This window comes from Solanum dulcamara, chromosome 10 (assembly GCF_947179165.1).
Source record: "Solanum dulcamara chromosome 10, daSolDulc1.2, whole genome shotgun sequence".
Classification (NCBI taxonomy): Eukaryota; Viridiplantae; Streptophyta; class Magnoliopsida; order Solanales; family Solanaceae; genus Solanum; species Solanum dulcamara.
Genome location: NC_077246.1, coordinates 52,282,963 through 52,308,973, shown reverse-complemented (window position 1 = coordinate 52,308,973; position 26,011 = coordinate 52,282,963). Strand labels below are relative to the sequence as shown.

General features: G+C 38.4%; 3 protein-coding genes across 9 annotated transcripts; 1 reads left to right on the top strand and 2 right to left on the bottom strand.

The window, feature by feature from the left end:
* Nucleotides 1-603: 603 nt before the first annotated feature.
* Nucleotides 604-1,227, bottom strand: LOC129869797 (uncharacterized). The gene has a single exon (XM_055944407.1). It carries the CDS (start codon nt 1,225-1,227, stop codon nt 604-606), a length of 624 nt encoding a protein of 207 aa, XP_055800382.1.
* Nucleotides 1,228-6,032: 4,805 nt separating this feature from the next.
* LOC129871709 (probable alpha,alpha-trehalose-phosphate synthase [UDP-forming] 9) lies at nt 6,033-25,796 on the bottom strand. 7 transcript variants are annotated; one of them, XM_055946676.1, is made up of 5 exons: nt 25,607-25,796; nt 24,919-25,020; nt 7,232-9,322; nt 6,783-7,050; nt 6,033-6,685 (listed from the first exon to the last, which is right to left on the bottom strand). In XM_055946676.1, the coding sequence occupies exons 3-5, from the start codon at nt 9,211-9,213 to the stop codon at nt 6,362-6,364; spliced, it is 2,574 nt and encodes an 857-aa protein (XP_055802651.1). In that variant the 5' UTR covers nt 9,214-9,322; nt 24,919-25,020; nt 25,607-25,796; the 3' UTR covers nt 6,033-6,361. The 7 variants fall into 7 exon arrangements, with proteins under 7 accessions (XP_055802651.1, XP_055802654.1, XP_055802656.1 ...); XM_055946679.1 differs by having other exon boundaries at nt 24,919-24,989; XM_055946681.1 differs by lacking the exon at nt 24,919-25,020 and adding an exon at nt 19,979-20,135.
* On the top strand, nt 15,697-19,806 carry LOC129869796 (uncharacterized). Its single transcript, XM_055944406.1, has 2 exons — nt 15,697-17,017; nt 17,456-19,806. The coding sequence occupies exons 1-2, from the start codon at nt 15,697-15,699 to the stop codon at nt 19,804-19,806; spliced, it is 3,672 nt and encodes a 1,223-aa protein (XP_055800381.1).
* Nucleotides 25,797-26,011: the final 215 nt, after the last annotated feature.

Sequence of the window (26,011 nt, the reverse complement as noted above, 5' to 3'; positions counted from 1 at the left end):
ATCATGCCAAAGAGAAGGTGCCAAAGCCGCAAAAGTAGATGGTAAAGTGACTGGATTGGTGATTGGATAAAGCTCTCCCCGACTGTTACACCTCATTACCAGCCTCCCCATCTGAAAATCCTTCATAAAAAACCCAAAGGGATCAAAATTCACAGAAACAGAGTTATTAGTGGTAAATTTGCAGACGAACACCAAATTTTTAACTAGATGAGGTGCATGGAGGACATTTTTTAAGTGCAAGGGAGGACCCAGGGAAGACAAAGTTGTGTGACCATAGCCGTGAATTAGAATAGAGTGACCATTACCAACCATAATACCACGATTAATGCTCTTATTAAAATAGGATGTGAGGTTACCTTGATTGGATGTCATGTGAGAAGTGGCACCGGTGTCCATGTACCAATTTGTATCCGGAGAAGTGATCCCAAGAGTATGCATTGCGGCCTCAATGTCCGTAGGCATAGGGGCTGCGGTGTATGCCTGTTGGGGTCGGGGGCCAAGAACACCCGCTCTTGGTGGCTGCTGTTGTCCATAAGTGGGTCGGGACCAAGTGGTTGACGAATATGGACATGGTGGGACAGCCCAAGGACCCCAAGAGGCCAGTCATGGCCATTGTTGTTCGCCAGACCAAGGAGAAAATTGTGGAAAGTGTTGTGCCGTTGAATGTTGCCCAGTGCTGCCGCGACTACTGCTGCCACCACGGCCAGCAGGACTGCCGCTACTGCCAGCTCCTCTACCGGCACCACGACTACCATGGCTTCCACGAGATCTGCCTCCATTATTATTGCGGTTGTGGTGCCTCTTTCCACCACTATTATGGCGGTGGGAAGAGGAATTATTAGGAACATCAGTGGGACCTTCGGACGAGCGAGCAACTAATGCAGCGGAGGAACTTTGGGTTGCTTTCTTATCACGGCCTGCTTCTTCAAGAGTGAGCATCGAACGGGCTTGATAAAATTGTGGCAAAGGGTCGCGTTGGCGAATAAGAGTCGCCACACCTTGGTAGGGCTCGGTAAGGCCCAAGACCAATTGAAGAACTAGACGATCGTTACCCACTGGAGAGCCAACATTCTTGAGTTGATCCACCAGAGATTTGAGATGTTGACAATAGACAGAGACATTGGGAAAGTCGGCCATGTCGACATGAGTGAAGTTGTACTCAAGGGTGACAGCACGAGAGTGTTTGTTATCCTGGAAGATATCACGCAAGCGATTCCAAGCCTCCATCGCCGTGGTGTCAGGTTCTAGAATTGTATGCAACAGATCATGAGAGATAGTAGCGTAGAGCCATTGGAGAACGGTGGCATCAAGGGTGGACCACAGTTCTTTGTCCTCCTCCTGTTGAGGCCGTTTCTCCGTTCCTGCTGCCGGAGGAATAATATGATCAATTACCCGATGGGATCATGCATGAATCTTAAATAGTTCCGCCCAAGTGGAATATTAGACATTCTCCATCTCAAGAGTGATGGGAACATGGTTCTTGATGTTGGAGACAGCAAGAGCAGGATGAAAGGAAGATTTGGAGGTAGACATGGTGAAAAAGCAAGGACAAGGAAGGCGAGGGGGGCTGCGGCGACGGGAGACCTAGAAGAAGAAGGAGAGAATTTGCCTAGACAGTTGATACCATGAAAGAAATTAATCTCTTGCTTTATTTCATTAACATAATAAGTATATATACACCTAATACAAGCGTCTAATACAAGAAAACTAACTATCTATATATGGAAACTAAATATATACAATTTGTTACAAATCTGTCAAAATATATTACCATATATTACTAACAGACTCCAAGGGGGATTAGGTGCTAGCTACTTATCAAGCATGAGTATGTCGCTCTCACAGATTTTCTACCTCTACATGCATGTGTACCTCATCACGTCCTATAGATTTGACAACCTCAATAAGTTCGACCTCAACATGTCCACTCCGCCCTCTCAAGCCAGTCCCTCCATCTTCTCATTTTATGATGCTCCTGCATTCCTATTCATGATGTCATTGATTGAAATATTGTGTACTAGGATGTTTCTAGCACATAGGGAGAGTACTGTGAAGCAACGAAATGCGTAGGCTATATATAGAGAGAGAGACGATTAAGCTTCAGTAGTGCAGACTATTTCGTAGATTATCTAGCTGATACGCAGATTAGTCTTTAATAACTTAAATATGTGTATTACTTAATACAAAATATTTTATTATATTTTAGAAATTTACATATGTTATTAGGATCTGTCAAGTCGTCAGCTGCAGACACTTTCAAACCATCCGGGAGTGTAGTGGATCTCCCTTGGGACCTCGTTGAGACGTAGGTTAGACCTTTAATAATATGTAATTTACGCTCAATATTAGTTATAAATGTATTATTTTTGTTTTAAACTTAAGTTTTGTATCTTCCTTTGACGCATGCGAAGAAGTCTGTAGATTTTAATACCCACCAAGCGAAGCTATCTAGGAGTTCGGTCGCCGAGGACCCTGCTCAACACCCCTTCAAGGTACATGCTAAACTTTTTAATAATATTAATTCATTCAATATCTATTCTATTGTATGTTGGGGATGGTATGACCCTCAGGCCAACAAATAGGCTGAAGACATAAGGGTTGTGGTACTTTAATGGTTTTGTATTATATCAAACAAATTTGTGTATTTTAAAAAAAAAAAACTTGTTTCGTGATGAACATTATCGGAAGGAAAAGGAGTCTGATATACCCCTCAATTTTGTCATTTAGAGTTGATATACCCTCGTTATGAAAGTGGCTCATATATATATTCATACTGTTACACAAATGACACACATATACCCTTTTCTTCTAACGGAAGTGAAAAAATTAATTTTAAATTAATTTTTGAAAGTTTTTTATTTAAAATAATACGAAAAAAGGGCAAAAAATACCCCTATAGCAAAAGGTTTAAAAATACATTCCATCAACCTTTTAGTCTAAAAATATCCTTCTACTCATCTATTTGGTTTAAAAATACTCTTTCATCCACCTTTTTTGCTAACTATAACCTTGAAACTACAACCCTCTTTTTATTTTTTATTTTTTAAAAGTATTTATCATGTGTCATTTTCTTATTGGATGAAATAAAAATTCCACCTCCACTAATTTTTTTCATAATTTATCTAAGCCAAAAAAAATATACCTCTTCAAGACCCCAATTTTTTCTTTAAAAAAATCTAGCAGTAGCTTTTTCTCCTTATTTTTTTATAAAGTTTGTTTTCGGATCATGAAGAGGGATATTGTTTTGATTTGGATAATTATAGGAAAAACTATTTTTAAAATATTTTTTTTATTTGCTATAGTTTTTTTTTTAATTTAGTTTTTTATGGTCATCAAGCATGTATATTGTTTTGGTTTGGATAAATTATGGAAAAAAATTGAAAAACATATTTAAAAAATCAATTAGTTATACGTATTATTACAAGATAGTTTTACATTAACTATCTTGTAATAGAAAAAAATATTTATTTATTTTTAACTATCTTGTAATAACTAATTTAGTTTTTTTTAAAAAAAATTATGTTGCAATAACTAAATAATAATTTAGTTATACGTTAACTAAATTTTTTTAGTTATTTTATTTATACGTATTGTTAAAAAATCAGTATTATTAAACAGTAAAGAAAAATCAAGCCAAGAACTAAAAAAAATCTAGTTTTTTTCCTGGTTAATCGGATAAAAAAATCCTAGTCTTATTTAAAATGTAGTTTTAAAAAAAAAATTGGAGGGGGGCGGGGGAAGTCTTGAAAAGGTGTATTGTTTTTGGATTAGATAAATTATGGAAAACAAATAGTGGATGTGAGATTTTTATTTCATCCAATAAGAAAATGACACATGATAAATACTTTTAAAAATAAAAAAATAAAAAGAGGGTTGTTAGTTTAAATGGTTAAAGTTAGCCAAAAAGGTGGATGGAGGGGTATTTTTAGACCAAAAAGATGAGTAGAAGGATATTTTTATACCAAAAGGTGGATGAAGGATATTTTTTAATTTTTTCCTATAGTTCAGGGGTAATACATATAGGGGTATATTTGATCATTCTCACACATAATTTATTTTTTTTAACTTTTTTTATTCAACAGCTAGTTTGAATTTATTATTTTGATGGCTAAATTTATTTTTCTCACTACTTTTATTGTAAAATTTATTATACACACCCTAAAAATTTTTTATAGATACAAAAACTAAATTACAATATAGCAGCAGAAAAATTAGTTTTAAATTACAATATAGTTGCATTAAAAAAAGTTTTAAATTTTTTTTTCTCTTTCATTCACATTTTATTTATTTCTCTTATATTTACACCAAAGAATGAAAATATAAAATAAAATAAGAATTAGAAACTCAAATAATAATAATCAAAGAAGTCAAAAAATAATTCTTGCTTGAAAAAGATTATATATGCCCCTAAACTTTGCTATAGACAAAATTCACATGTATGAGTATATATACTTTTTATTATTTTTTTACTCTCGCGAAAAAAAATATTATACCCCATACATGATTTTTTTTTAAAAAAAATAAAAATCAAAAAATTATTTTTTTCACTTTCTTAAGATGAAAAGCGTATATGTGGACTATTTTTGTAACGGTGGGGTATATGTGAGCAACTTTTGTAATGGTGGAGTATATGTGAGTCATATATGAGTCATTTTCATAATGAAAATATATCAGCTCTAAATGACAAAGTTGAGGGGTATATCAAGACCTTTTTCCTTATCTGAATAACATTATCACATATAAAATTAAGGGAAAAGGGTCAAAATGCCCTTAAGCTATTTGAAATGAACAAAAATGTCCCCCGTTTATAATTTGGTTCAAAAATGCCCTTGCCGTCAATACTTTAGTCCAAAAATGCCCTTGCCGTCAATACTTTAGTCCAAAAATGCCCTTATTGTTATTTAATGGGTCAAAAATGCCCTTTTTCATATAAATATATTATTTATTTTCTTTTTAACACATTTTTTTCCTAATAATATTTTTTATTAGCAATTGTTTATTCTACTTCAATTAGAAAAAAATAAAAACTAATTTTTTATTTTATTATAATTATTTTTTATCGTTATTTGAATAAAAATTAATGATGGATTTATTATGATCTTATATATATGACATATATTGCCCGTTAAAACTTAGAGTACATGAAATTATTCTATTTTAATTGATAAAAATGAGATTAAAACGAAAAAAAATAATTCCTACATTTATATTACTTAAAGTGGTTTTAAAAGAAAGAAAACTAGAATAGAGTTCCTTAAAAGTAATATTTTTATAAGTAACAAGATTTGTTTTTTAAAAAAAAAATATTTATTCGGAAAATGGCTTTTTAACTCATTTTGAACAATAGGGGCATTTTTGATCCATTAAATAACAATAAGGATATTTTTAGATTAAAGTATTGATGGAAAGAGCATTTTTTGACCAAACTATAAATGGGGGACATTTTTATTCATTTCAAATAATTTAAAGACATTTTTGACCCTTTTCCCTAAAATTAATACTGAATAATAACACTCATTACATATTCAAAGCGGACAAACGCCAACCAGTGCACGTAAAATACAAGATAACATGACTTGAAGTTAAAATATGTGTTGTACACTTTCTTAGAAAAAGAGGCTAACGGTGATTAATTTGGGACGCTCGACAAGTTCACAACTACCTATCTAAATTAACTAACAATTAATAAATAATCAATTAACAAGAATAAAATATAAAAGAAATAATAAAAAGAATAACAGGCAATGAAGGGGAAAAAATGCAAGGAGAAAACGAAAATAAAATTTTAAAAATCAACCAAGGGCTGGGGGTTAACGTTTGGGATGTCAGTCAAACACCCTACATGCGCCATAGCCACTTAAGTCTTCTTTTTTTCTTACACATTATTAAGGTACTTGTGAAACAAAAAGAACCTCACTTTGTTACAAACGAGCAGATTTCACAATGACATTTCTTACTTGCATGCTATGAAGAATTCAACTGATGCATTTTATACATCTTTGTCGGGAGCTTCTATTTAGATATAACCCAAGTAAAATGAACCAAATTCTCATATTAAAGAGTCATGTATATGTACAAGTTATCAGTGCCTGTTAATCATTCAGAGCAGGCACAATGACTACTGATGAACTGTACTTAAAGAAAGAACTCTAGCCCTGATGATACTTTCTATACCAAAGTAGTCTGCATCCTTGAAAACCTCAAGCCACGAAACCAGCATAACTTGGGAAATGTCCAAGCCTTGAATCCAGCCATTCATCATATTTAAGTTAAGATTTGAGGATGGAACTCATTCCTCGTCTGTCATGGAAATATCTCAAAAACATAACCATGTACACGAAGCAACATCTTGTTTGCCCACTCAAATAACAGAACCAAAGGCGACCTGGAATTGAGCAGTATCGATTGGCTTTGGATTAGAAGCATTAGCAAGGCCTCCAAGCAGTCTAAGAACATCAGCAGTATCATCGAGGTAATACTTGGCTTTGCTTGGCTTTTGCCCAACAGTGCAGGCAAAGATATCAGGGGCAGCAGTGACCGACGGACTGGATACAGTGCTTAATATGCTCTCAAACATGTCCTCATCCGACCTGTCATCTCCAATGCACATCACAAAATCAGGAGGTTTCCCACTATCAACCATCATCGAGAGAACTTTCGCCGCAACTAATCCTTTGGTAACACCCTGCAAGTCACATAAAGAATTTAAAACTTTTGAACAGAATTATGCAACATGCTTCTGCTGCATTAATTAAGCGCACACACAGAAGAGGAAGGTTTACTTGCGGCTTGACTTCAACAATGTGTTGACCCCTCTTAACAACTGCAGGTTCATTTGCAAGTACACTTTCCAAATGATCCAACAATTCCTTTGCCTGACAGGAGCCGAAGTCAGGGTCTGCATCATAATGGTGCCACACCAATGCACTCTCTTTAGGCTCTATATATGATCCATCAGTTGCTTCCGTGTAAAGTTGCATCACAGGTTCCGCAATTTCTTTCCATTCAAGATTAGAATCTAAATAATCCCATTCAGAGGTTTTATTACCCCTGCAACAAGAGAAAACAATAGAGACCATGTTGTAGATTATGTGTAAAAAATAAAAATAAAATAAAACCTAAACACAAGCTCCAATTGAGAAACTATAGTTCAACGGCAAAAACAAAAAGAGGACTATCTGATCAAAAGTATCAAAGCAACCCTAAAAATACAAGATTCATAGCTCTGTACCTTATGAAGTACCCATGTTCAGCAGCTATTCCGAGCCTTTCGCATGGTGCAAGCCACTCACATAATGAAGTCCTTCCTCTGCCACTAACAATATACACAGTGTTTTTAGGTTCATTACTTAGAGCGTTCAACAGAGAAATAACTTCGGCACTTGGAGCTTTAACCATAGATGACTGAGGTACAACAGTACCGTCATAGTCCAAAAATATAGCCCTTCTCTGTGTCCTCCTGTACGAGGAAACAATGTGATCTATGGACAACTTTCTAAAGCTTGGTGAAAGCGCAATAACTCTGAAACCTAGGCCCAGGCCAATGCCCCAGCAACGCTTACTATAATGATGTTGGCATGCTCTCTCCAAATCCTGCATGAAGCTACGAGCCCAATAAGCTACATCGTGAGAGCTCACATAGCGGAAGTGCTTCTCATGACGAAGTTCTTTCTCAGAATTAGACATTGTAATGGCCACATTTAAAGCCTCAGCCACAGCTTCAATATCCCATGGATTTACCCTAATTGCCCCACTCAATGATGGTGAACAACCAATAAATTCAGACACAACAAGCATGCTAGTTCTAGGTGAATCAGTTTCGATACCCATTGCCTCATCCATACCAGGAGAGCCTTGCCTACAGACAATATAGTTGTAAGGCACTAAATTCATCCCATCCCTCACTGCATTGACTATGCAACATTCAGCAACAGCATAGTATGCAGTCTTCTCAAATCGAGCAACTGGACGATCTATCAACATTACAGGCTCATAATTAGATCTTCCATGAACTTGGTTGATCCTCTCGGCAGTCAAATACGTCTCCCTCTTTGCTTCCTGAACATCCTTTCCAGAGCTACGAGCAGGATTTACTATTTGGACAAGAACAAGTTTACCCAGCAAATCTTCTTGTTGCTGTAGTAGGTGTTCAAAAGCTAGTAATTTCAAACTAATACCTTTAAAAATGTCCATATCATCCACACCAAGAATGACTTTCTTCCCTTTGAACTGCTCTTGAACTTCTTTAGCTTTAGCAAATGTAGAAGAAAGATTCAAAACAGAGTCAAGTCGACCCATATGTATGCCTACTGGAAGAATTTTTATGTAAACTGTACGACCAAAGTAATCAAGTCCGATGTGTCCACGCTTAGATTCATAATCTAGACCTAGCATTCTACTGCAGCATGACAGAAAATGACGTGCATAATCAAAAGTATGAAAGCCAATCAGGTCACAATTTAATAATCCTTTTAGAATTTCATCCCTAACTGGGAGAGTTCGGTAAATTTCTGATGATGGGAATGGGCTATGAAGAAAGAATCCAAGCTTCACTCGATGGTACCGCTTTCTTAAGAATGTCGGAAGAACCATAAGGTGGTAATCTTGAACCCAGATATAATCATCCTCGGGATTAACCACTTCCATAACCTTATCAGCAAATAGCTTGTTTGCTGAGACATACGCTTGCCACAGCTGACGGTCAAAACGATCTGCATGGTCTGGGCACATCGGGAGCATGTAGTGAAAAAGAGGCCACAGTTGTTGCTTACAGAAGCCATGATAAAAATTTTCCTGGATGTCACGAGGTACAAAGGTAGGCACACACTTGAACTCCTCAAGTAGTCGCTGTGTAACTTCCTCCTGTTCACTGGGCTCCACATCTACCTTGAGAGAGCCCACATAGATAACCTCAGTTTCAGGTGAAAACCCATCCTTCAGTTGTAATAAAAGAGAATCCTCGTCCAAACTGAAGAACCACTTTTCAGCTGTTGTATCCCTTTGAGCATGCAAAGGCAACATGTTTGCAACAATAATTTTTCGCTCATGACAAGCAGATGACATACTATCTGAATCCCCATCATTGCTGCCATAACCATCAGAAATTATCCCAGGAACAGTCATCATACGTGGAAGAGCTCTAGGAGTCGGAGGTATATCCAGTATGTCCCCAGATGCCAAGTCGAAAAAGTTTGCACTAGATCTTGATGCCATGACTCTGAAGTAGAACTTAGCTTTACGTTATCATAAAAGTTCTGCTGAAATATGTGGTACCACAGAAAAGTGTACCCCAGTAATTGCTGAATCAACGTTTTCCAGCAGTCTACAAATCCCAAAAAAGAGGGGACATATCAATCAGTTTTTTTGGTCATAAGTTCATCATAGGACTTGCACATTTAAGTTCACATAATTCCAGAGAATGATGTCAAACATGCTAAAAACAAAAGGCTAATAGAATTGTTGCGCAAGAAATAATCTTGTAATAATTTTTATAGGATTGTGAAAACATTGTGAAAGAGGAGAAATTCAATTCCTAATTACCCTATTCCAAGGGTTCATCCCCAATTAGACAATTGAGATGAAATGAAATATAATCCTCGGTACTCAACAGTAATAATGCCATTATATTGAATACTCCAAGTTGACAAGTACAACATATAGAAGGTACAAATACAATCCATTTTTTACAGGTAGCAGTGGTGGGTTAAGCATAGGTACATACAGGTTGAACAAACATTTTCGGATGTGATAGCATCAGGGGTTTACGACAAGCACATGGCTTTAACAAACCATGGCCACCCAGTAGCAATGATGGTAGTTCTTGAGCTGAAAAGCAAAGCAGTAGCACTAAAGAGTTCAGTTCTAGAAGGAATAATCAATTTCAGTTCTATTATTTCATGTATCGGAAACACTGGACGGAAGGTTTCAAAGGGGTTTGGGAACGATAAACAGTAAGGAAGCCACTTGAAAACCAGATGACAGGCGAGTTCAGGTGCATTATTTATTGCCTTTAACTTTTCAGATTAAAAGAAATGATAAACATTCCAAAGCTGCTTCAAAACAATGACAACTTTTCTTCTTCCTTTTTTCCCTTTATTTATTTATTTTTTAAAATAAAATTGGGGGTAGGGGAAGGGATTACAAGGTGCGGTATCATACCCTCACCAACAAGGTGGGAGTTTAGTAGCCAACCAACTGAGCTACTAAGATTCCCCGACAACTTTTCTTCTATCTCCTTAGTATATAATTAAAAGTAGAGACCTAAACTTAAACCCCAAGGGTGCCATGCAGCAATCAATGAAATTGGATGAAAATTATAGAAGACTAGAGCTCAAATGCTAGCCAAGGCGATATAGAGAATTTTTTACATCTGCCCAAACTTTGGTGGATAGAGTTACCCAGTATATATGTTGGTGTGAGGTAGCAGGTACATGGTGAAACAGTCCAGGTGCGCGAACTGTTTCGGATACCACCATTATAAAAAAGAAATGATTTTCCAACTAACAGCTATCTCCCGTTTACTTTCCAGAATAGATCGTCCAAAATCTGGTTGATGAAGAATATCAAGAGAAGGATTTTACATTGGTGACCAACAATAAAAAGATAACCTAACAACACCTATCAAGAAAAGAAAGTACATAAAAGATGGCCTAACACCAATTGTTATTACGTAATGGGCCTTTCTATTCCAATACTATATCCAAAAATTGTCAATGACAAGTGGAACTGTTTGACTCAAGTAGATATTATATGACCAGCCCCCAAGGACTTCATTGCAGAAAAGACTACTAATTGCATAATACAACACTAATAATATCAATGACTTTTTACTCTCTGAGCTTCCAAATGGTACTTGGGATTTCCCCCAAATAGCAGAAGAATCCATCTTTTGGATAAATCAGATAGTTATATAGTCAAAGCATAAAGATTTCATTTCACAAGACAATCTGTAAACATCAGACTAGTCTTGATTATTTATGGACTTCCTCTCTCAGCTCTCAAATTGTTCTCAAGAGTTTTCTCCAATTATCATAAATCCCAATTTCAGTTCCCTAGGTGTTATCATGGTTTTGTCTAATTAGCACATTTACCCATACTGACGTGGAAATAACTACTATACAAAATGAAACTCAATCTTCAATTAACCTTCAAAGCAGTCCATTGAATCTCACAAACTAGTCAACAATGACTTGACACTAGAAAAAATAAAAAAAGCACCATGCTAAGATGGTTCTCTCTTATTAGATCAAACTGTGTCACATTGTCCACCAAATATGATGTAGCGCTTATATCAAGTAGTAGAAACATATTATTAAAGTTTTACTGCCTTTTATATCTAAATAACAATAAAATCATAAAACAGCCAGTAGGTACAACACACTGAACTTGAGAACGAGTTGGCAGTGGTTTTGCACGGAGATAGTGGTGCAAGTCTGTCTTTCCTTTCTCTTTCTTTCTTAGCAAAGGTAGTTCAAAGCACACTATTGGCTTACTAAAACTAGGCTAGAGGAGAACAGTGACCTAACCACAAATTTATGCAAGGGAAGGGAGCATTAGCAAAGTGAACCATATAATTAGGTTTGGAACCAGTTGCTAGTCTGTACGAGTACGACAGGCAACAACTACCAAATGAACCAGTTCCAATGATCGCTCTCTCTCTAACATCTCACTAGAAAAAAAGCTCTCAAAGAAGACTAGTTTTAAGCTTATGGCTACCAGGGAACCGGATCCACCTCCGGACCTCCAAAAATTTCGTTCAAAAGACAGAATCGTAGGTATCGATGAGACGAATCCAACACAACAGGAATCGTCCCAATCGGACATTCGAAGCTTCGGGAATGTTGAAAAAACAGCAGCGATCACTGTTCAACATTCTGCCACTGATCAAGGAACCAATTCTAAGTCAACTTCTGTAATTTGTATTGAAAAACCATCAATTGGGGATGTTAGAACAGCATCCCAGCCACATCATATCAAAAATCCAAGGGATTTCACCGTGGAAATTAAGAGAAATCCAGGCGCGACAGTGGGACGAAACTCCGGCGAAACGCCGGCCACTCGAACTACAAATTCGACGGCCTCCGATGTTATTCGAGGTGGCGCACCACCTGGGGTTGGTAGTGCACCCCCAGGCGCACCTCATACTAAAAGCCCAGCTCCAATGGGTGACGGCGTCGCCGGCGACACACTGTTGAACTCCGACGTTGACGTTCCGGCGACATTCGAGAGTCAAGACCAATGCCATCTTGTAGAGGAGAACAATACGAATACAACCATCCAAAAATCGCCGCCATATACAAAGCCAAACTCGTCGAATATCAATTTGAAGAATTCCGGCGGTGAAGTGATTTCCGAAAGTGGCGGCGTCGCCGCGTCTGGTGGCGAAAATACAAATTGTTCTGGGGGTTTGGTAGACGATCTTACAAGGAACACAATGAACCAAAAAGCCCCATCAGCAACAACACCTATCTCCTCCAATTTGGAAATTAGGGTTCCAATCCAAACTGCCGGAGGCGGCGCAGCGGCAAAGCTCCAATTCCAAAATTGGCAATGTCAACCTATTCATCTTGAAGAGAGGAGTCCAGAAACACAAAAAGCCCCTTCAGGTATGGTCCCTATCAATTCGAATTTATCAATTAGGGTTGCCAATTTGAGTACTAACACTGGCAGCGGCGACACCGGAACTCCGGCGATCGGAAAAAATGTTTCTAGTTTGAATAATAATACGCACCAATATAGTATCCATCAAAAAAATTTAAATTCAAAAAATGACTATCCTAACACACCAAATGCCAATACTAGAATTGAACCTAACGTAAAAATCACCGAAAACACTCATCCGGTGAACGCCCAAAGAAATTCTCAAGGTATTACTAACCCCCATATCAGTACGAACGTTTTAAACCAAGCGCCACAATTTTTAGACACCTCTAACTCAAATTCCAAATTTCCATCTTGTGATAATAGAGTCGAAAACAGTCTTTTAGTGCCCAAAAATGTTTCCCCAGATAATCCTAGCACCTTAACTAATCCTAAAAGTACCAAATACCCTCCCAGTTCAAACTTCCCTCCAATATCTTCTAATTTCCAAAAATACGACCCATAAAACTCTAGAAATCCGGTAGTGACCCTAACCCCCAGTGCGCTACCTCCAAAGACCAAGCCCCCTATCAACCAACCGGTCACCACAAATCACCCTCCGCCCCCTATAGCAAAACAATCCATGGCCACACGGCTGAGAGCTACACAAACTGAGAATACTACCAAAATTGACCTTACAACCCCAAAAAGAGTAATGAAACAAGGCTGTCCTGCTATTATGTTTAAGAGAGAGGACTACATGATTAAAATGGCAGAATCATGTAAGTACACCCTCATAGGCAAGTTCTATAGCCCAATGCCCAAGATGGAGGTCATTCGAAAGAAATTCATTGCCCAAACAGAACTCCGAGGCAAGGTCAAGATTACGCATTTTAACTCTAGACATATATATATTGACCTGGATAACGAACACGATAGAGCTACTGTCTTAGATAGCAAGCGCATGTACATTGAAGGTGTCTTTATGAGATTTCAAGTTTGGACTCCTACCTTTGATCCAAACTATGAAACCCCCATTCTCCCTGTATGGGTCATACTCCCGGAGCTCCCATGGCATTGTTTCCACAAAGAATTTGTTACGATTTTGCTGGAGGACGTGGGACAAGTATTGCACTTAGACATGGCCTTCATGCAAAAGACGAGGGGTAGCGTAGCGAAAGTAAAAGTCCAAATGGACATCACCAAGCCTAGAATCCAAAGTGTGTGGATTGGCTTTGATGAAAATGATGACCCAAATGGGGAAGGTAGATGGCAGGATATCGAATATGAAGATATACCACTTTATTGTACTTATTGTAAACACCAGGGTCATACTCCTCTAGCCTGCCCAGTCAGCAGAAGAGATGCAAAACGCAATAAGGCCAAAAACAAGGAAGAAGAGCCAAAGAAAGATGAGTCGACAAAAAACACAGGTATGATCTCTTCTCCAACTGTTTTAACTAATGTTGTAAGTGTCAGACAACAGGTACCGATACAAGAAACAACCACCACAACTCAAGGAGGAAGAAACAAAATACAGGAACACTCAAATAATCAGAACAGGAATCAAGTCCCAAACAACCAATGGCAAACCCAAAAGAGAAGAAAATTCAAAGGGAAGACCCAAACCGTACAAAACACCCAAAAGATACAAGGTAACACTCAACAGGTATATAAACCCACTCAACTCAGAACTACAGGTATTGATGGTAATACTGTCACTACGACCAGCGCAATTCAAACCGTACAAAGCGAGCATCGATCAGGTATTGACTCAATGCTCCCAATCCCCCATGGCTCCCCCTGTAGTCTTAATGTATTGAATGTTTTAACTGTTGCTGCTGAAGTAGTTAATGGAGGTGAGGATGGTGGGTTTCAGGAGAAGCCAACTAACTTGCAGGAAGGGGTACCCAGAGGGGGGGTTATGTCTCATGTTTTGCATGAGAACAGTATGGTTGACCCTAGGAGTGACTCTAGAGCTCCTGCTACCACTTCATATATTTTTTCCGCTGCTAAAATAAACGAAAAGAATGTGCAAAATAGGGCAACAGAGTTGCATGAACTGGGACCTGCAGTTTCTCCCATTTTCAATCTAGAAATGGGCAACATTACAACTCCTACTCAGCCTACAAATCTGCAAATCTTGGAAGAAGTTGCACCTGTTAACTCAAAGGAATCCTTGGAGGAAAGAGCAGATATTAGCTTGAAGGACAATGCAATGCATGTTGACAGAAGGGATGTTGATATGCAGCAGCAACAGGGGAGCTGTCAGGTCCCAACTCAAATGCACATGCTGCATTTTCAGGGAGAAGACTCAACCCCTGCAATTCATAACATAAATTTACCTACAATTAATCAGCCTAATGACCACACAAATAGGAATATTGACACTACCAGTCATAATACTCAGCTGGGATCTATGGCCAAGGATTTAGGGTCTGTAGCAAGCACTAGTGTCACAGGGTCTAATGAAAAAAAGAATAAACTGAGCAAAAGGAGAAGGGATGCATTAAAAAAAAGAGTAGAAGAAAGGAATTTGTCTCACGAGGAACAAATTCCTCTGGTAGTAGACAATGTGAAAGAACAACATCGTAACCTTGGATGCCAACAATTTGTGCTGGAGGATGACCAAGGGGGGATGGATATTACACCCTTGCAAACTCAGTACAACCACACACCTCCTCAACATCCTGCAAGCAGAACTGCAGAACAACACACACAATCTCTCCCCAAATGCACCCTCAATACTAATACTAATACTAATATAGAAGTCCCTCCTGACCTGGATGAATATGCAGTTATTGAGTCTGAAGATGAGGGTGACTATGAGGACCAACCCTTGAAGGATCTAGATGAGGAGGATGCTGCCAGTGAACACTTAAACAGACCCTTAGGTACATCTTACACAAATGAGTATGATGATGAGATTCAACGAATAGCTAACTCCCAAGGTTTGTCCCCTAGAGGAATTCATAGAACCAGTCACAGTAATAAACCCATCAGTCCAACTATTTCTGCTCGCACAAGCAGACCTCACACTAGGCTGTTCACTTCCAAAAACTCTCAATGATTAGTACACTATGCTGGAATGTGAGGGGTATTAATACCCAAGGAGCCATGGAAAGACTTAAATCTCTTAAGAGTATCCATCAAATTCCCATTATTGCCATCCTAGAGCCTTTTTCTGATAGCATTCAGATTCAGTACTTCAGAAATCAACTCAACATGGACCATGCTATTAGTAATCCAAATGGTAAGATTTGGCTTTTTTGGAACAAGGATGTAGACTGCAGGATATTGGAAAATGAGGAGCAGTTGATTACTTGTGAATTTAATCATGTAATGAATCCAAATCAGTTCATAGTTACCTTTGTATATGCAAAATGCAAAGATCATCTCAGAAGACCTCTGTGGGATAGCATGCTACAACAGTCAGCCACCTCCCTTCCATGGTGCACATTAGGTGATTTCAATGTTATCACAGACCCTCAAGAAAAGTTGGGAGGTGTCACTTACAATATGAAAAAGAGCCTTGAGTTCATCAGCATCATAGAAGCCTGTGGACTACAAGATCTTGGGTTTTGTGGTCAGAGATACACTTGGTCTAATCTAAGGGGTATAATGTTCAGAATCTGGAAGAGACTTGACAGAGGAATGGTCAACGATAAGTGGCTAGAGATGATGCCTCAGACTACCATTACTCATCTACCCTCTGTGGGTTCAGATCACTGCCCCTTACTGCTGGAGATGACTGATCAAAACCAACAACACACCAAATATTTCAAATTCCTTAACTGCTGGACAGAACAACCATCTTTCTTGGATACTGTTAGTAATTGCTGGAACAGGACCATGGAGGGTAATCCAATGTGGTGTTTCCATCAGAAAATGAAGAGGTTGGCAGCCACTCTTAGTACTTGGTCCAGATTGCAATTTGGTGATATATATGCCAAAGTTAAAGAATATGAAGACAAGACTAGACATGCAGAGGAAGAGCTAATCTCTAGTAATTCTGAAGAGAACAGAACAAAGCTCCATGCCATCAATGCAGAGTATATAAAATACCTGAAACTGGAGGAATCCATGCTAAAGCAAAAAACTCAGTTGCATTGGTTCAAAGAGGGTGATGTGAATTCCAAGTATTTTCATGCCTTGATAAGAGGAAGGAGGAGGAAATTATACATCCATAAGATCCAGAATGAGGATGATAATTGGGTACAAGGTGAAGAAAACATAGCCAAAGCTGCATGTGAACACTTCCAAGCCATTTTCACTGGTGAGGAGACACAAATTCAGGAGCATACCCTCCAATGTATTCCCAGGATGGTCACTGATGAGCATAACAGAAACCTGAAAGCTATCCCTACAATGGAGGAGTTGAGAACTGTAGTGTTTTTAATGAATCCCAATTCAGCTGCTGGACCTGATGGAATGAATGGCAAGTTCTTCCAAGCATGTTGGAACATCATAAAAGAGGACCTCCTTAAAGTGATTCTATCTTTCTTCTGTGGACAAGCTATGCCTAAATACTTTACTCACTCTTGTTTGGTGCTGCTCCCAAAAGTACACCATCCTAACAAGCTCTCTGAGTATAGACCAATTAGCCTTAGCAACTTCACAAACAAAATCATCTCCAAACTCATTTCCCTTAGACTGGCACCTATCCTACCCAACCTCATTTCCCTTAACCAATCTGGATTTGTCAAAGGCAGGAACATTTCTGAAAATATTATGCTAGCCCAAGAGATTATACACCAGATCAAGAAGCCAAATGTAGGAGGCAATGTAGTTATCAAACTTGACATGGCTAAAGCCTATGATAGGGTATCTTGGTCCTATACTTGTCTAGTTTTGAGGAAAATGGGATTTGAAGAAGGTTTCATTGATATGGTATGGAGAATTATGGCTGATAATTGGTATTCCATCAATATTAATGGTTCAAGGCATGGATTCTTTCATTCCACAAGAGGCCTTAAGCAAGGGGATCCATTATCACCAGCTTTGTTTATCATAGGTGCTGAAGTCCTCTCCAGGCTCATGAACAACCTTCATCAACACCCCCAATATCATGGTTTCCTGATGGCTAAAAAGGGCCCTCAAATTAATCATCTCAGTTTTGCAGATGACATCATCATATTCTCATCTGGAAGATCTCATACCTTGAAGCTTATCATGGAGACACTACATACCTATGAGCATGCTTCAGGCCAATTGATCAACAGAGACAAGAGTAACTTCATGGTACCCTCAAATGCCTTCAACTCTACTGTTAGAAGAATCAAGAAAGTTACAGGCTTCAAGCAAAAGAACAGCCCTATCACATATCTGGGGTGTCCTCTTTACATTGGTAGACAGAGGACCATCTATTATTCTGAGCTTATAGCTAAAGTTGTGGCTAGGATAGCTGGATGGCAGGCAAAATTAATTAGTTATGGAGGAAGAGTTACTTTGATTAAGCATGTCATCCAAGCACTTCCTATTCACTTGTTATCTGCTAGTTCCCCTCCTGCAACCACTATCAAGCAAATTCAAAGCATCACAGCCAATTTCTTCTGGGGGTGGAAGAATGAAAGGAGGAAATATCATTGGTCTTCTTGGAAGAATCTGAGTTATCCCTATGAAGAGGGTGGTATTGGAGTGAGACTAATATCAGATGTTGCCAAGTCTTTCCAATACAAACAATGGTGGATATTCAGAACTAAGAATTCCTTATGGAGTGAGTTCCTCAAAGCTAAGTACTGTCAGAGGTCAAATCCTATAACCAAAAAATGGCACACAGGACAGTCTCTGATATGGAAGCACCTCATGAAGAACAAGCACAATGTTGAGCCTCATATCCAATGGCAGATACAGTCTGGTTCTTGCCTCTTTTGGTGGGATAATTGGTTGGGAGTTGGCCCCTTAGCTAATTTCAGGTCAGCCAGTAGTAGACAGAACAATACTAAGGTGTCTTCTTTCATGATTAATGGTCAATGGAATGCAGAACTGGTCTCTCAGAAAGCACCTCCTCAGTTTGTACCTAGCATCCTGGCAAGTAACATCAACTATCAGCCCCACAAACTTGATCAGGCCTCTTGGAAGCCTAATAGCAGTGGGGAATTTAGTTGTTCTTCTGCCTGGGAACTTATCAGGGACAAAAGGAGTAAGACAAGAATTAACTCTCAAACATGGCACAAACACATTCCTTTTAAGTGTTCCTTCCTACTCTGGAGAGCACTTAGAGGGAAACTACCTACTAATGAAAAACTTATCAGCTTTGGAGAAGCCCCAGCCCAATGTTACTGTTGCCATAGAGCTGGTTTGGATACCATTGACCATATATTTGTTTCTGGAAACTTTGCCAGGAAGGTTTGGAGTGTATTTTCTGATTCTTTGGGTATTAGTAAAGAATACACACCCCTTAGAAACCTGATGATGAGGTGGTGGTCCAGTAATTACAGTAATGAGGTCCATAAACTTATCCTACAAGCAACTCCAATCTTCATATGTTGGAACCTATGGAAAAATAGATGTGCCATCAAATATGGAGGGAAGCAGTCCAATATTACAAGAGTGATCTACTCAGTCTTCAAGGATAACTTCAACCTTCTAAGCACTACCTACTCCTATATCAGCTGGCCAAATAGATGGAAGGAACTGGTCCTTCTTGTGGAAAAATGTACTAATGAAGTTAATGTTAGTACTGTCTACTGGAGGAAACCTTCAGCTCACATGGTGAAGCTGAACACTGATGGTAGTGCACTTCACAACCCTGGAAAAATAGGAGGGGGAGGATTGCTAAGGAACAATCAAGGAGATCTTCTCTTTGCTTTCTCAACCCCTTTTGGAGAAGGTACAAACAACCAATCTGAAATATTGGCAGCCATCTTTGGTTTGACTTGGTGTCTCCAATTAGGATATACTAAAGTGATCCTTGAAGTGGACTCTGAGCTAGTAATCAGATGGATAAAACACCTAGCTCAACCACCATGGACTGTCAGAACACAACTCCAACAACTGCAGGACATCAGTCATCAATTCCAGGTTTTCAAATGCAGCCACACTTACAGAGAAGCCAATTTTACAGCTGATGTTTTGTCCAAACATAGCCACAAATGCACTACTCCACAGATATATCTCAATAAACAAGAGCTTCCCAAAGAGGCAAGAGCTTACTTTGAGCTTGACAAACTGGAAATGGCCAACTTCAGAAGAAGAAGGCTTAAGAGAATCAAGAAGCCACCATGACCTTGTCAGCCTCCTTGGTCCAACTTACTATTCAAATTACTTATTGCTATGCATAGTAATAATCAATTTGAAGGTTCTATAGTTAGGACCATGGTAAAAGGGAACACCTCCCTTGGCTTATGCCTTCTTAAAATAACCAATCTTATTTTACAGGTTAGGATTAGAATAGAACCTTTCTTCTTTGTCTTTCTCCTTTTTGGCCTTGTAGGTATAAATACACAGGCACCATATCATCCAACTAGTGGAGGGCCAGTCAGGTGTATACTGGAAATTTACCACAGCTGTTCCAAGATTGGACTTGCCTTAGAGACTCAGCAGTCATACAACACCTGCACAAACAAGCAATTCAACAACAACAACAAAGGTCAGGCACTCAGAATTCCTGCACATGCCACAACTGCAACAACAAACAAAAGCACCATGCAACATCAAAAGGAATCCATATTGCACAGGATCACAGCAAATATAATAGGGGCAAAGCCCAAGAAGTCTCAGCTCAAACGGATAATTGGAGACGTTAGTCGAGCGACCTTGAAAAAGTCAACCGACTTAAGTCCCCAAATGGAGCACTTCACAACTTGGAGCTTCCAACTTGTCCAAATGACCTCCAAACTTTGCAGGGATACAGAAAATACTATATTTGCACAACCAAAGAAGTTTCATCTCCAACGGATAATTGGAGACGTTAGTCGAGCGACCTTGAAAATGTTAGTCGACTTAAGCCTCCCAATGGTGCACTTCACAATTTGGAGCTTCTATCTTGTCCAAAAGACCTCCAAATGTTGCAGGAACACAGCAAATATGGTAATTGCAAAGCCTAAGAATTTTCACCTCAATCGGATAATTGGAGACGTTAGTCGAGCGACTTTGAAAAAATTAACCGATTTAAAGCTAACTAGCTCCAAAGAACTGTTTGAGGTCTTTTCTTTTCTTTGCTTTGTCTTTGTTTTTGTATGTAGGTGCAGGTACCCTAAGGAGCTGATCATGAGTAATGATCTCCTCCTGAAGATAGCTTGCAACAACATACAACTGAACAATTCCACTAGCTGGCTACAGGTTTGCAGCAGCCTATATTTCCCCCACATTTGTGTGGGTCTTTGGCTACTTGTTTGTACAGGTCCACAGATATCCAAACAAAGGGAGACAAATGCTAGACATGCAAGAGACTCACCAGCCCCCAACAACAATTCAAACATGCCAGATTCCACCCTTTATTACTTGCATCAGCCCAATTATATCCAAGATACTTGGAATTCCTTGTGTGGTTATTTCTTGGTGTGCAGGCACATAATACATCAGAAATGGAACATTCCAAACTGCAAGGCACCATCTCTTAAACACCAGAGCTACATCCCCTACAGCAATATACAACAGAACATGGTGATAACCAAGAACCTACAGCAGACTATGACCAAAATACAGCAGGGTCAGATGTGCAGGGTGTTTTGCAACCTGAGGACCTACACCAAGGCATCCAAACTTTGTGGGAGTGCAGTATATATTATTTTGACAAGGTCCAAGAAGTTTCAACACAAACGGACAATTGGAGACGTTAGGCGAGCGACCTTGAAAAAGTCAGCTGCCTTAGGCCTAAAGAGGGTGCCTTTTTTCCAGCTTGTGCAAAAAGCTTCCAAATCTTGCAGAACTAAAGAAAGGGCTGTTTGTGTATACCCCAAGAAGTTTCAACTCAATCGGATAATTGGAGACGTTAGTCGAGCGACGTTGAAACCCAAAGCTCTCTTGGAGGTCCTTTCCTATTTGCTAACTGGTGCAAGTTCCTTTTTGCCTTTGGTTGTTTGTTGTATTGTTGCAGGTTGCTGGATTGACTCATCAACATGCACTAACAACAACTACAGAAAAGACAACACAGATACAACCATCAAATCAAATAGAAAGCCCCCTGCACAAGGCCCCTGTCTGGTTGGATATTTGTCTTTCTGTGATGTTTTTTGTGCAGGTACAACAACTGCTGGGGAACCTGGGCAAATGAAATGCATCAACATAGAGACTACAGCATTCCAAGAGAGGACCTCACCAACACACCAGCCCTACACCCATACATATTCCATCCCTGCAACACCTGCAGCAGCCCCATTGCATCCCAAAAATCTTGAACCTCCTTGCTTTCTTAATTGTTATGTGCAGGCACATAAGATACCTTCAAAGGAGCTGCTCATCTCTCCATTGGAGGCAACAAGAAGCAGCCTACAAGTTTGCAACAACCCCCACTACTATCACACTTGTTTGGTTCTTTGTTTGCTTGTCTATGCAGGTAAACAAAGTCACAGACAAAGGGACATAACAGCCACTACTGCAAGGGCCTTTCCTAATCCCACCAACTATCCATGCATACCTGCTGTATTCATCCAACACCTGCAGCAGCCCCCTTTCATCCAAGTCCTTTGGGACTCCTTGACTGCTCACATTGATGAGAAGACAAGAAGATGGAGCTCCAACAAACACAACTCTCTGTTTGTTTACTTGCTGCTATGCAGGCACATTGAACAGCAACAATGGCCCCTTCCAAAGTCCAAGGCACCTTCAGTCAAACATCTAAGCCAAGGCTGCATTAGAACTCTTGCTTGGCTTATTTGTGGATATGCAGGTACCCCCCGGATCAGTAGACAACACTGGAACCATCCAACCAGCTGTTCAAGTCAGGGCTGCACCACATACAAAATGCATATTACACCTATTCTGTCCCTCAGCTTCCTTAACTACAATCCCAAGCAAGCTGGCTACTATGGCTACATTTACTTCCTATCATTTCATCCCCCTTAGCTACGATTGTTGTTGCTGCAACTTTCCTTGGACCTACTTGGTACGACATGCCTAAAAAGAGCAAAGATGAAAAGAATTTCCCCAACCCATGCGAGATAGAAGGTTCGTATACTTGTTCTTTCTCAATGTAGCTATGCCTGAGTCGTAGCATAATTGAATAGGACTAGTGTAGGCTACTTTCTTGTATTCTCATGGAAGGGGAGAGTCTCCCTCATTTATGCTTTCTTAGTTGATTTGTACCGAGAGGAGTCCTCTCACAGGTTTAATGCTTTCTAGTTATAGTTAGTCTCTTTTTTGTATCGGGGATGAGTTAGCCGACCTTAATAGGTTAGCCGACTTATGAACCACCATAGGATCGGAGGTAAGGTTTATGTCCCCCTCCTTGTATTTTATTTTGATTATTTATGTTAAGGCTTGGGGGTGTTGCTCAACCCCTGACTGTGCACGAGAGGTGGGAGCCTCGTGTAGGGTCTGTTCCCATAAAAAAAAAAAAAAAAAAAGGAATGAACACCATAAGTACACAAAAATGCCATGGCCTAGAGTAAAGAGTGGCCAAGACTATAACCATGAGTGGACGTTATAAATCCTGATAAACCAAACAAAGAATATATTTTAAACATCCTCACATCCAGATCTTCCCATTTTAGAAGTCTAAATAGCATGCTGGTTCATGCTAGGCTGGCCTCGCCTTTTCTCATGCATCAACTGCACTTTTTGCAGCATTAATTGCAACCAAAGAAAATCTCTGGATGAAAAAACACAGATAGTAGTGTCTAATTCCATAAAACAAGATTCTTTATGTGTGATCGCCATGAATGTTTTAAATCTCAACTGGATATTACTAAAAATATGTATATTAAATTCTGCTGAATATTAGCTAAAATGTAATTAAATGCCTGATCATACTTTTCCTGGACTATCCAATTTGATATTTGTCGCATTATGATTAGTATTAATTTTACTTTTAAGGTGTTGCATTCTATCATAGTTTGATAAAAGGTATTCAGCTTTGTCAGATCAATGCATACAAACTACTAAAGATTAGGTTTGTCTGGTCGACGCACACAAACTACTAAAAATTAGGTTTGTCTGGTCGAAGCATACAAACTACTTAAAATTACGTTACTAAAAACTTTAACGGCTACCAACAGATCAATCTGCTATGACATGCATGTTGTTTTGCATTTATATGTCTACCTCAAAACTTTTGAAGGTTTCCAAATCGGAGAAGTCCTTTTATTTAACTCATTAATGAATTTCTTCACATGCATTATTGTGCGGAAATTTCTCCATCGTAACATGTGGAACTTTTATTAGACAATACCACTTTCTTCAACTATTAAGGTATGTTGGTTTACGTGCATGAGTGTGCATGATTCAAACCCTAGAAGTATAATAAAGTACTCCATTGCTTACTCTCTAGGTACTTCTCTGTTCCCTTTTTACTCTTATCCTAATTTTTGCAATGCATATACTAACATATGGATGGCATACTTCTACATAATTATTTTCATGAAGATACAAATAAATGTGTCAGTGTGTCTATGTTATGTCAGGTATGCATGTCATTTGTGTCCGTTATGCCAGATATGCTCCTTAGTGCTTGTAGGTCACGGTTTCTAATTGTAAAAATATCCTCTTTGCAGAAATGCAACGGGGAGCTATCTACAACAAATGCCCACTTTCCACCTACACTGCACTAGCAGGGTAGCACTTTGTGCATGGCATGAACACTAGGGGGTCGTTTGGTGGAAGGTATTAGAGAAAATAGTGCAGGTATTAGTTTTGGTATTACTAATTCCTTGTTTGGTACAATTTTTCAACCTACGTATAACTGATACAAGCATTAGTTATCCACCCTTTATGGTATCATCCCATGTATAAGTTATAACAAATACATAGCAAACCATGGTATTAGCAATACAAGGATTTTAATACATTCATAAACATGTATAAAGACACAATTGCCCATGAAAGTGTACAAAGCTAAGAACCTAAAAGTGTACAAAGCTAAATAACGTGGAGGGTATTTTTGTAAGTAAATAATGTTTTTAGAAATAACGCAATTCATGTTATTATTTTTAATACATCAAACTAAACGGTGGATAAAAAATAATGTCAGCATTACTAATCCACCGTATTCAACACTATTCTTATAGTGTCTGCCAAACGATCCTACGTCAATAGTTTTCATTTAAATCATATTGACATTTATTTACTTCCACGACTCATACACAATTTTTCATTAGCATATTCTTAGTAGTACAACTCAATGTCATGATGTGGGGGAAAATAAGAGGGAGAAGGCATGTAAATTCTTTTTTCACAAACCTGATCTGATTCGAAATATAACCCCAGCACATATCTCAAGGTTATGTAAAATAACCGTTTAATGCTGACAGCTTCATATCCAGGGAAAACATTTTAGCTCCTCTTTGAGTTTTGAGTAAGAGAAGCAAGGAATCAAGAAATGGGAAAACTAAAACCAGTTGCAAATTTGAACAAAAAACGAAAGAAAGAAAGAAAGAAAGGAAGGAACAAAGAAGTTAAAGTACTATCACTAAAACACCCCATTAATAAAAAAACACAAATAATTTATTTTTTTCCCCAAATGACAGAACAAGAACCAAATTAATTGATTTTATCAAGTCGAGATACAGATAAAACCATGTAAATTAATGAATAAACGAAGAAAACATTATGCTGAAAAATAAAGCCTCACCTTTAATTTCAATTAGGTCAAATTAGAAATCTTCAAAAGGAGAATCAAAGTAAATCAGCTCGAACAAAATGATTACTTCCAGTGAACGCTCTTCAATGTACACACAACTAGAAATCAATCTTCTGGTTTGTCGTTAAACTCACCAAAAAATTAAAAAAGGATTTAATTTTAAAAAAAATAAAAATGACAACCTGAACTCAATCTCAATTTCCCTCAGCTTTTTTTTTCAGCAAATAATAAGTTAAAAAAGGAAATAAAAAAGGAAAAAAGCATATCAAAGGAGAGGAAGGTCCATACATAAATGACTTCCGATTCCGGTGACCGGAAAACTAATGCTGACGTCAAAAAACCGATGAATTCCGAGGCGGTAAGGGCTATCACATACATAAAATTTACAGGTAAAACCAAAAGAACCGACGAGTTTTGTTTGAACTTTGAACAGAAGAAATAGTGAGAGATCAGAGGAATAGTATTTTTTTAGAGAGAGGAAAATGGATAGTGATAAAGCCAAATGAGGATTTATTAGTAGTATTTGTCAAGAAATAGTACAAGTGTCGTTTCACAAAGTACCATGTGTATATGTTTACGTGTAACAGGAGAAAACATAGTTTCTACTCTCTACTAACCAGCTTTACCTTAGTTATAACTAACCCTGGGTTTTTTTTATTGGATAATATTTTGAAAAATATTCGAACTTTGACG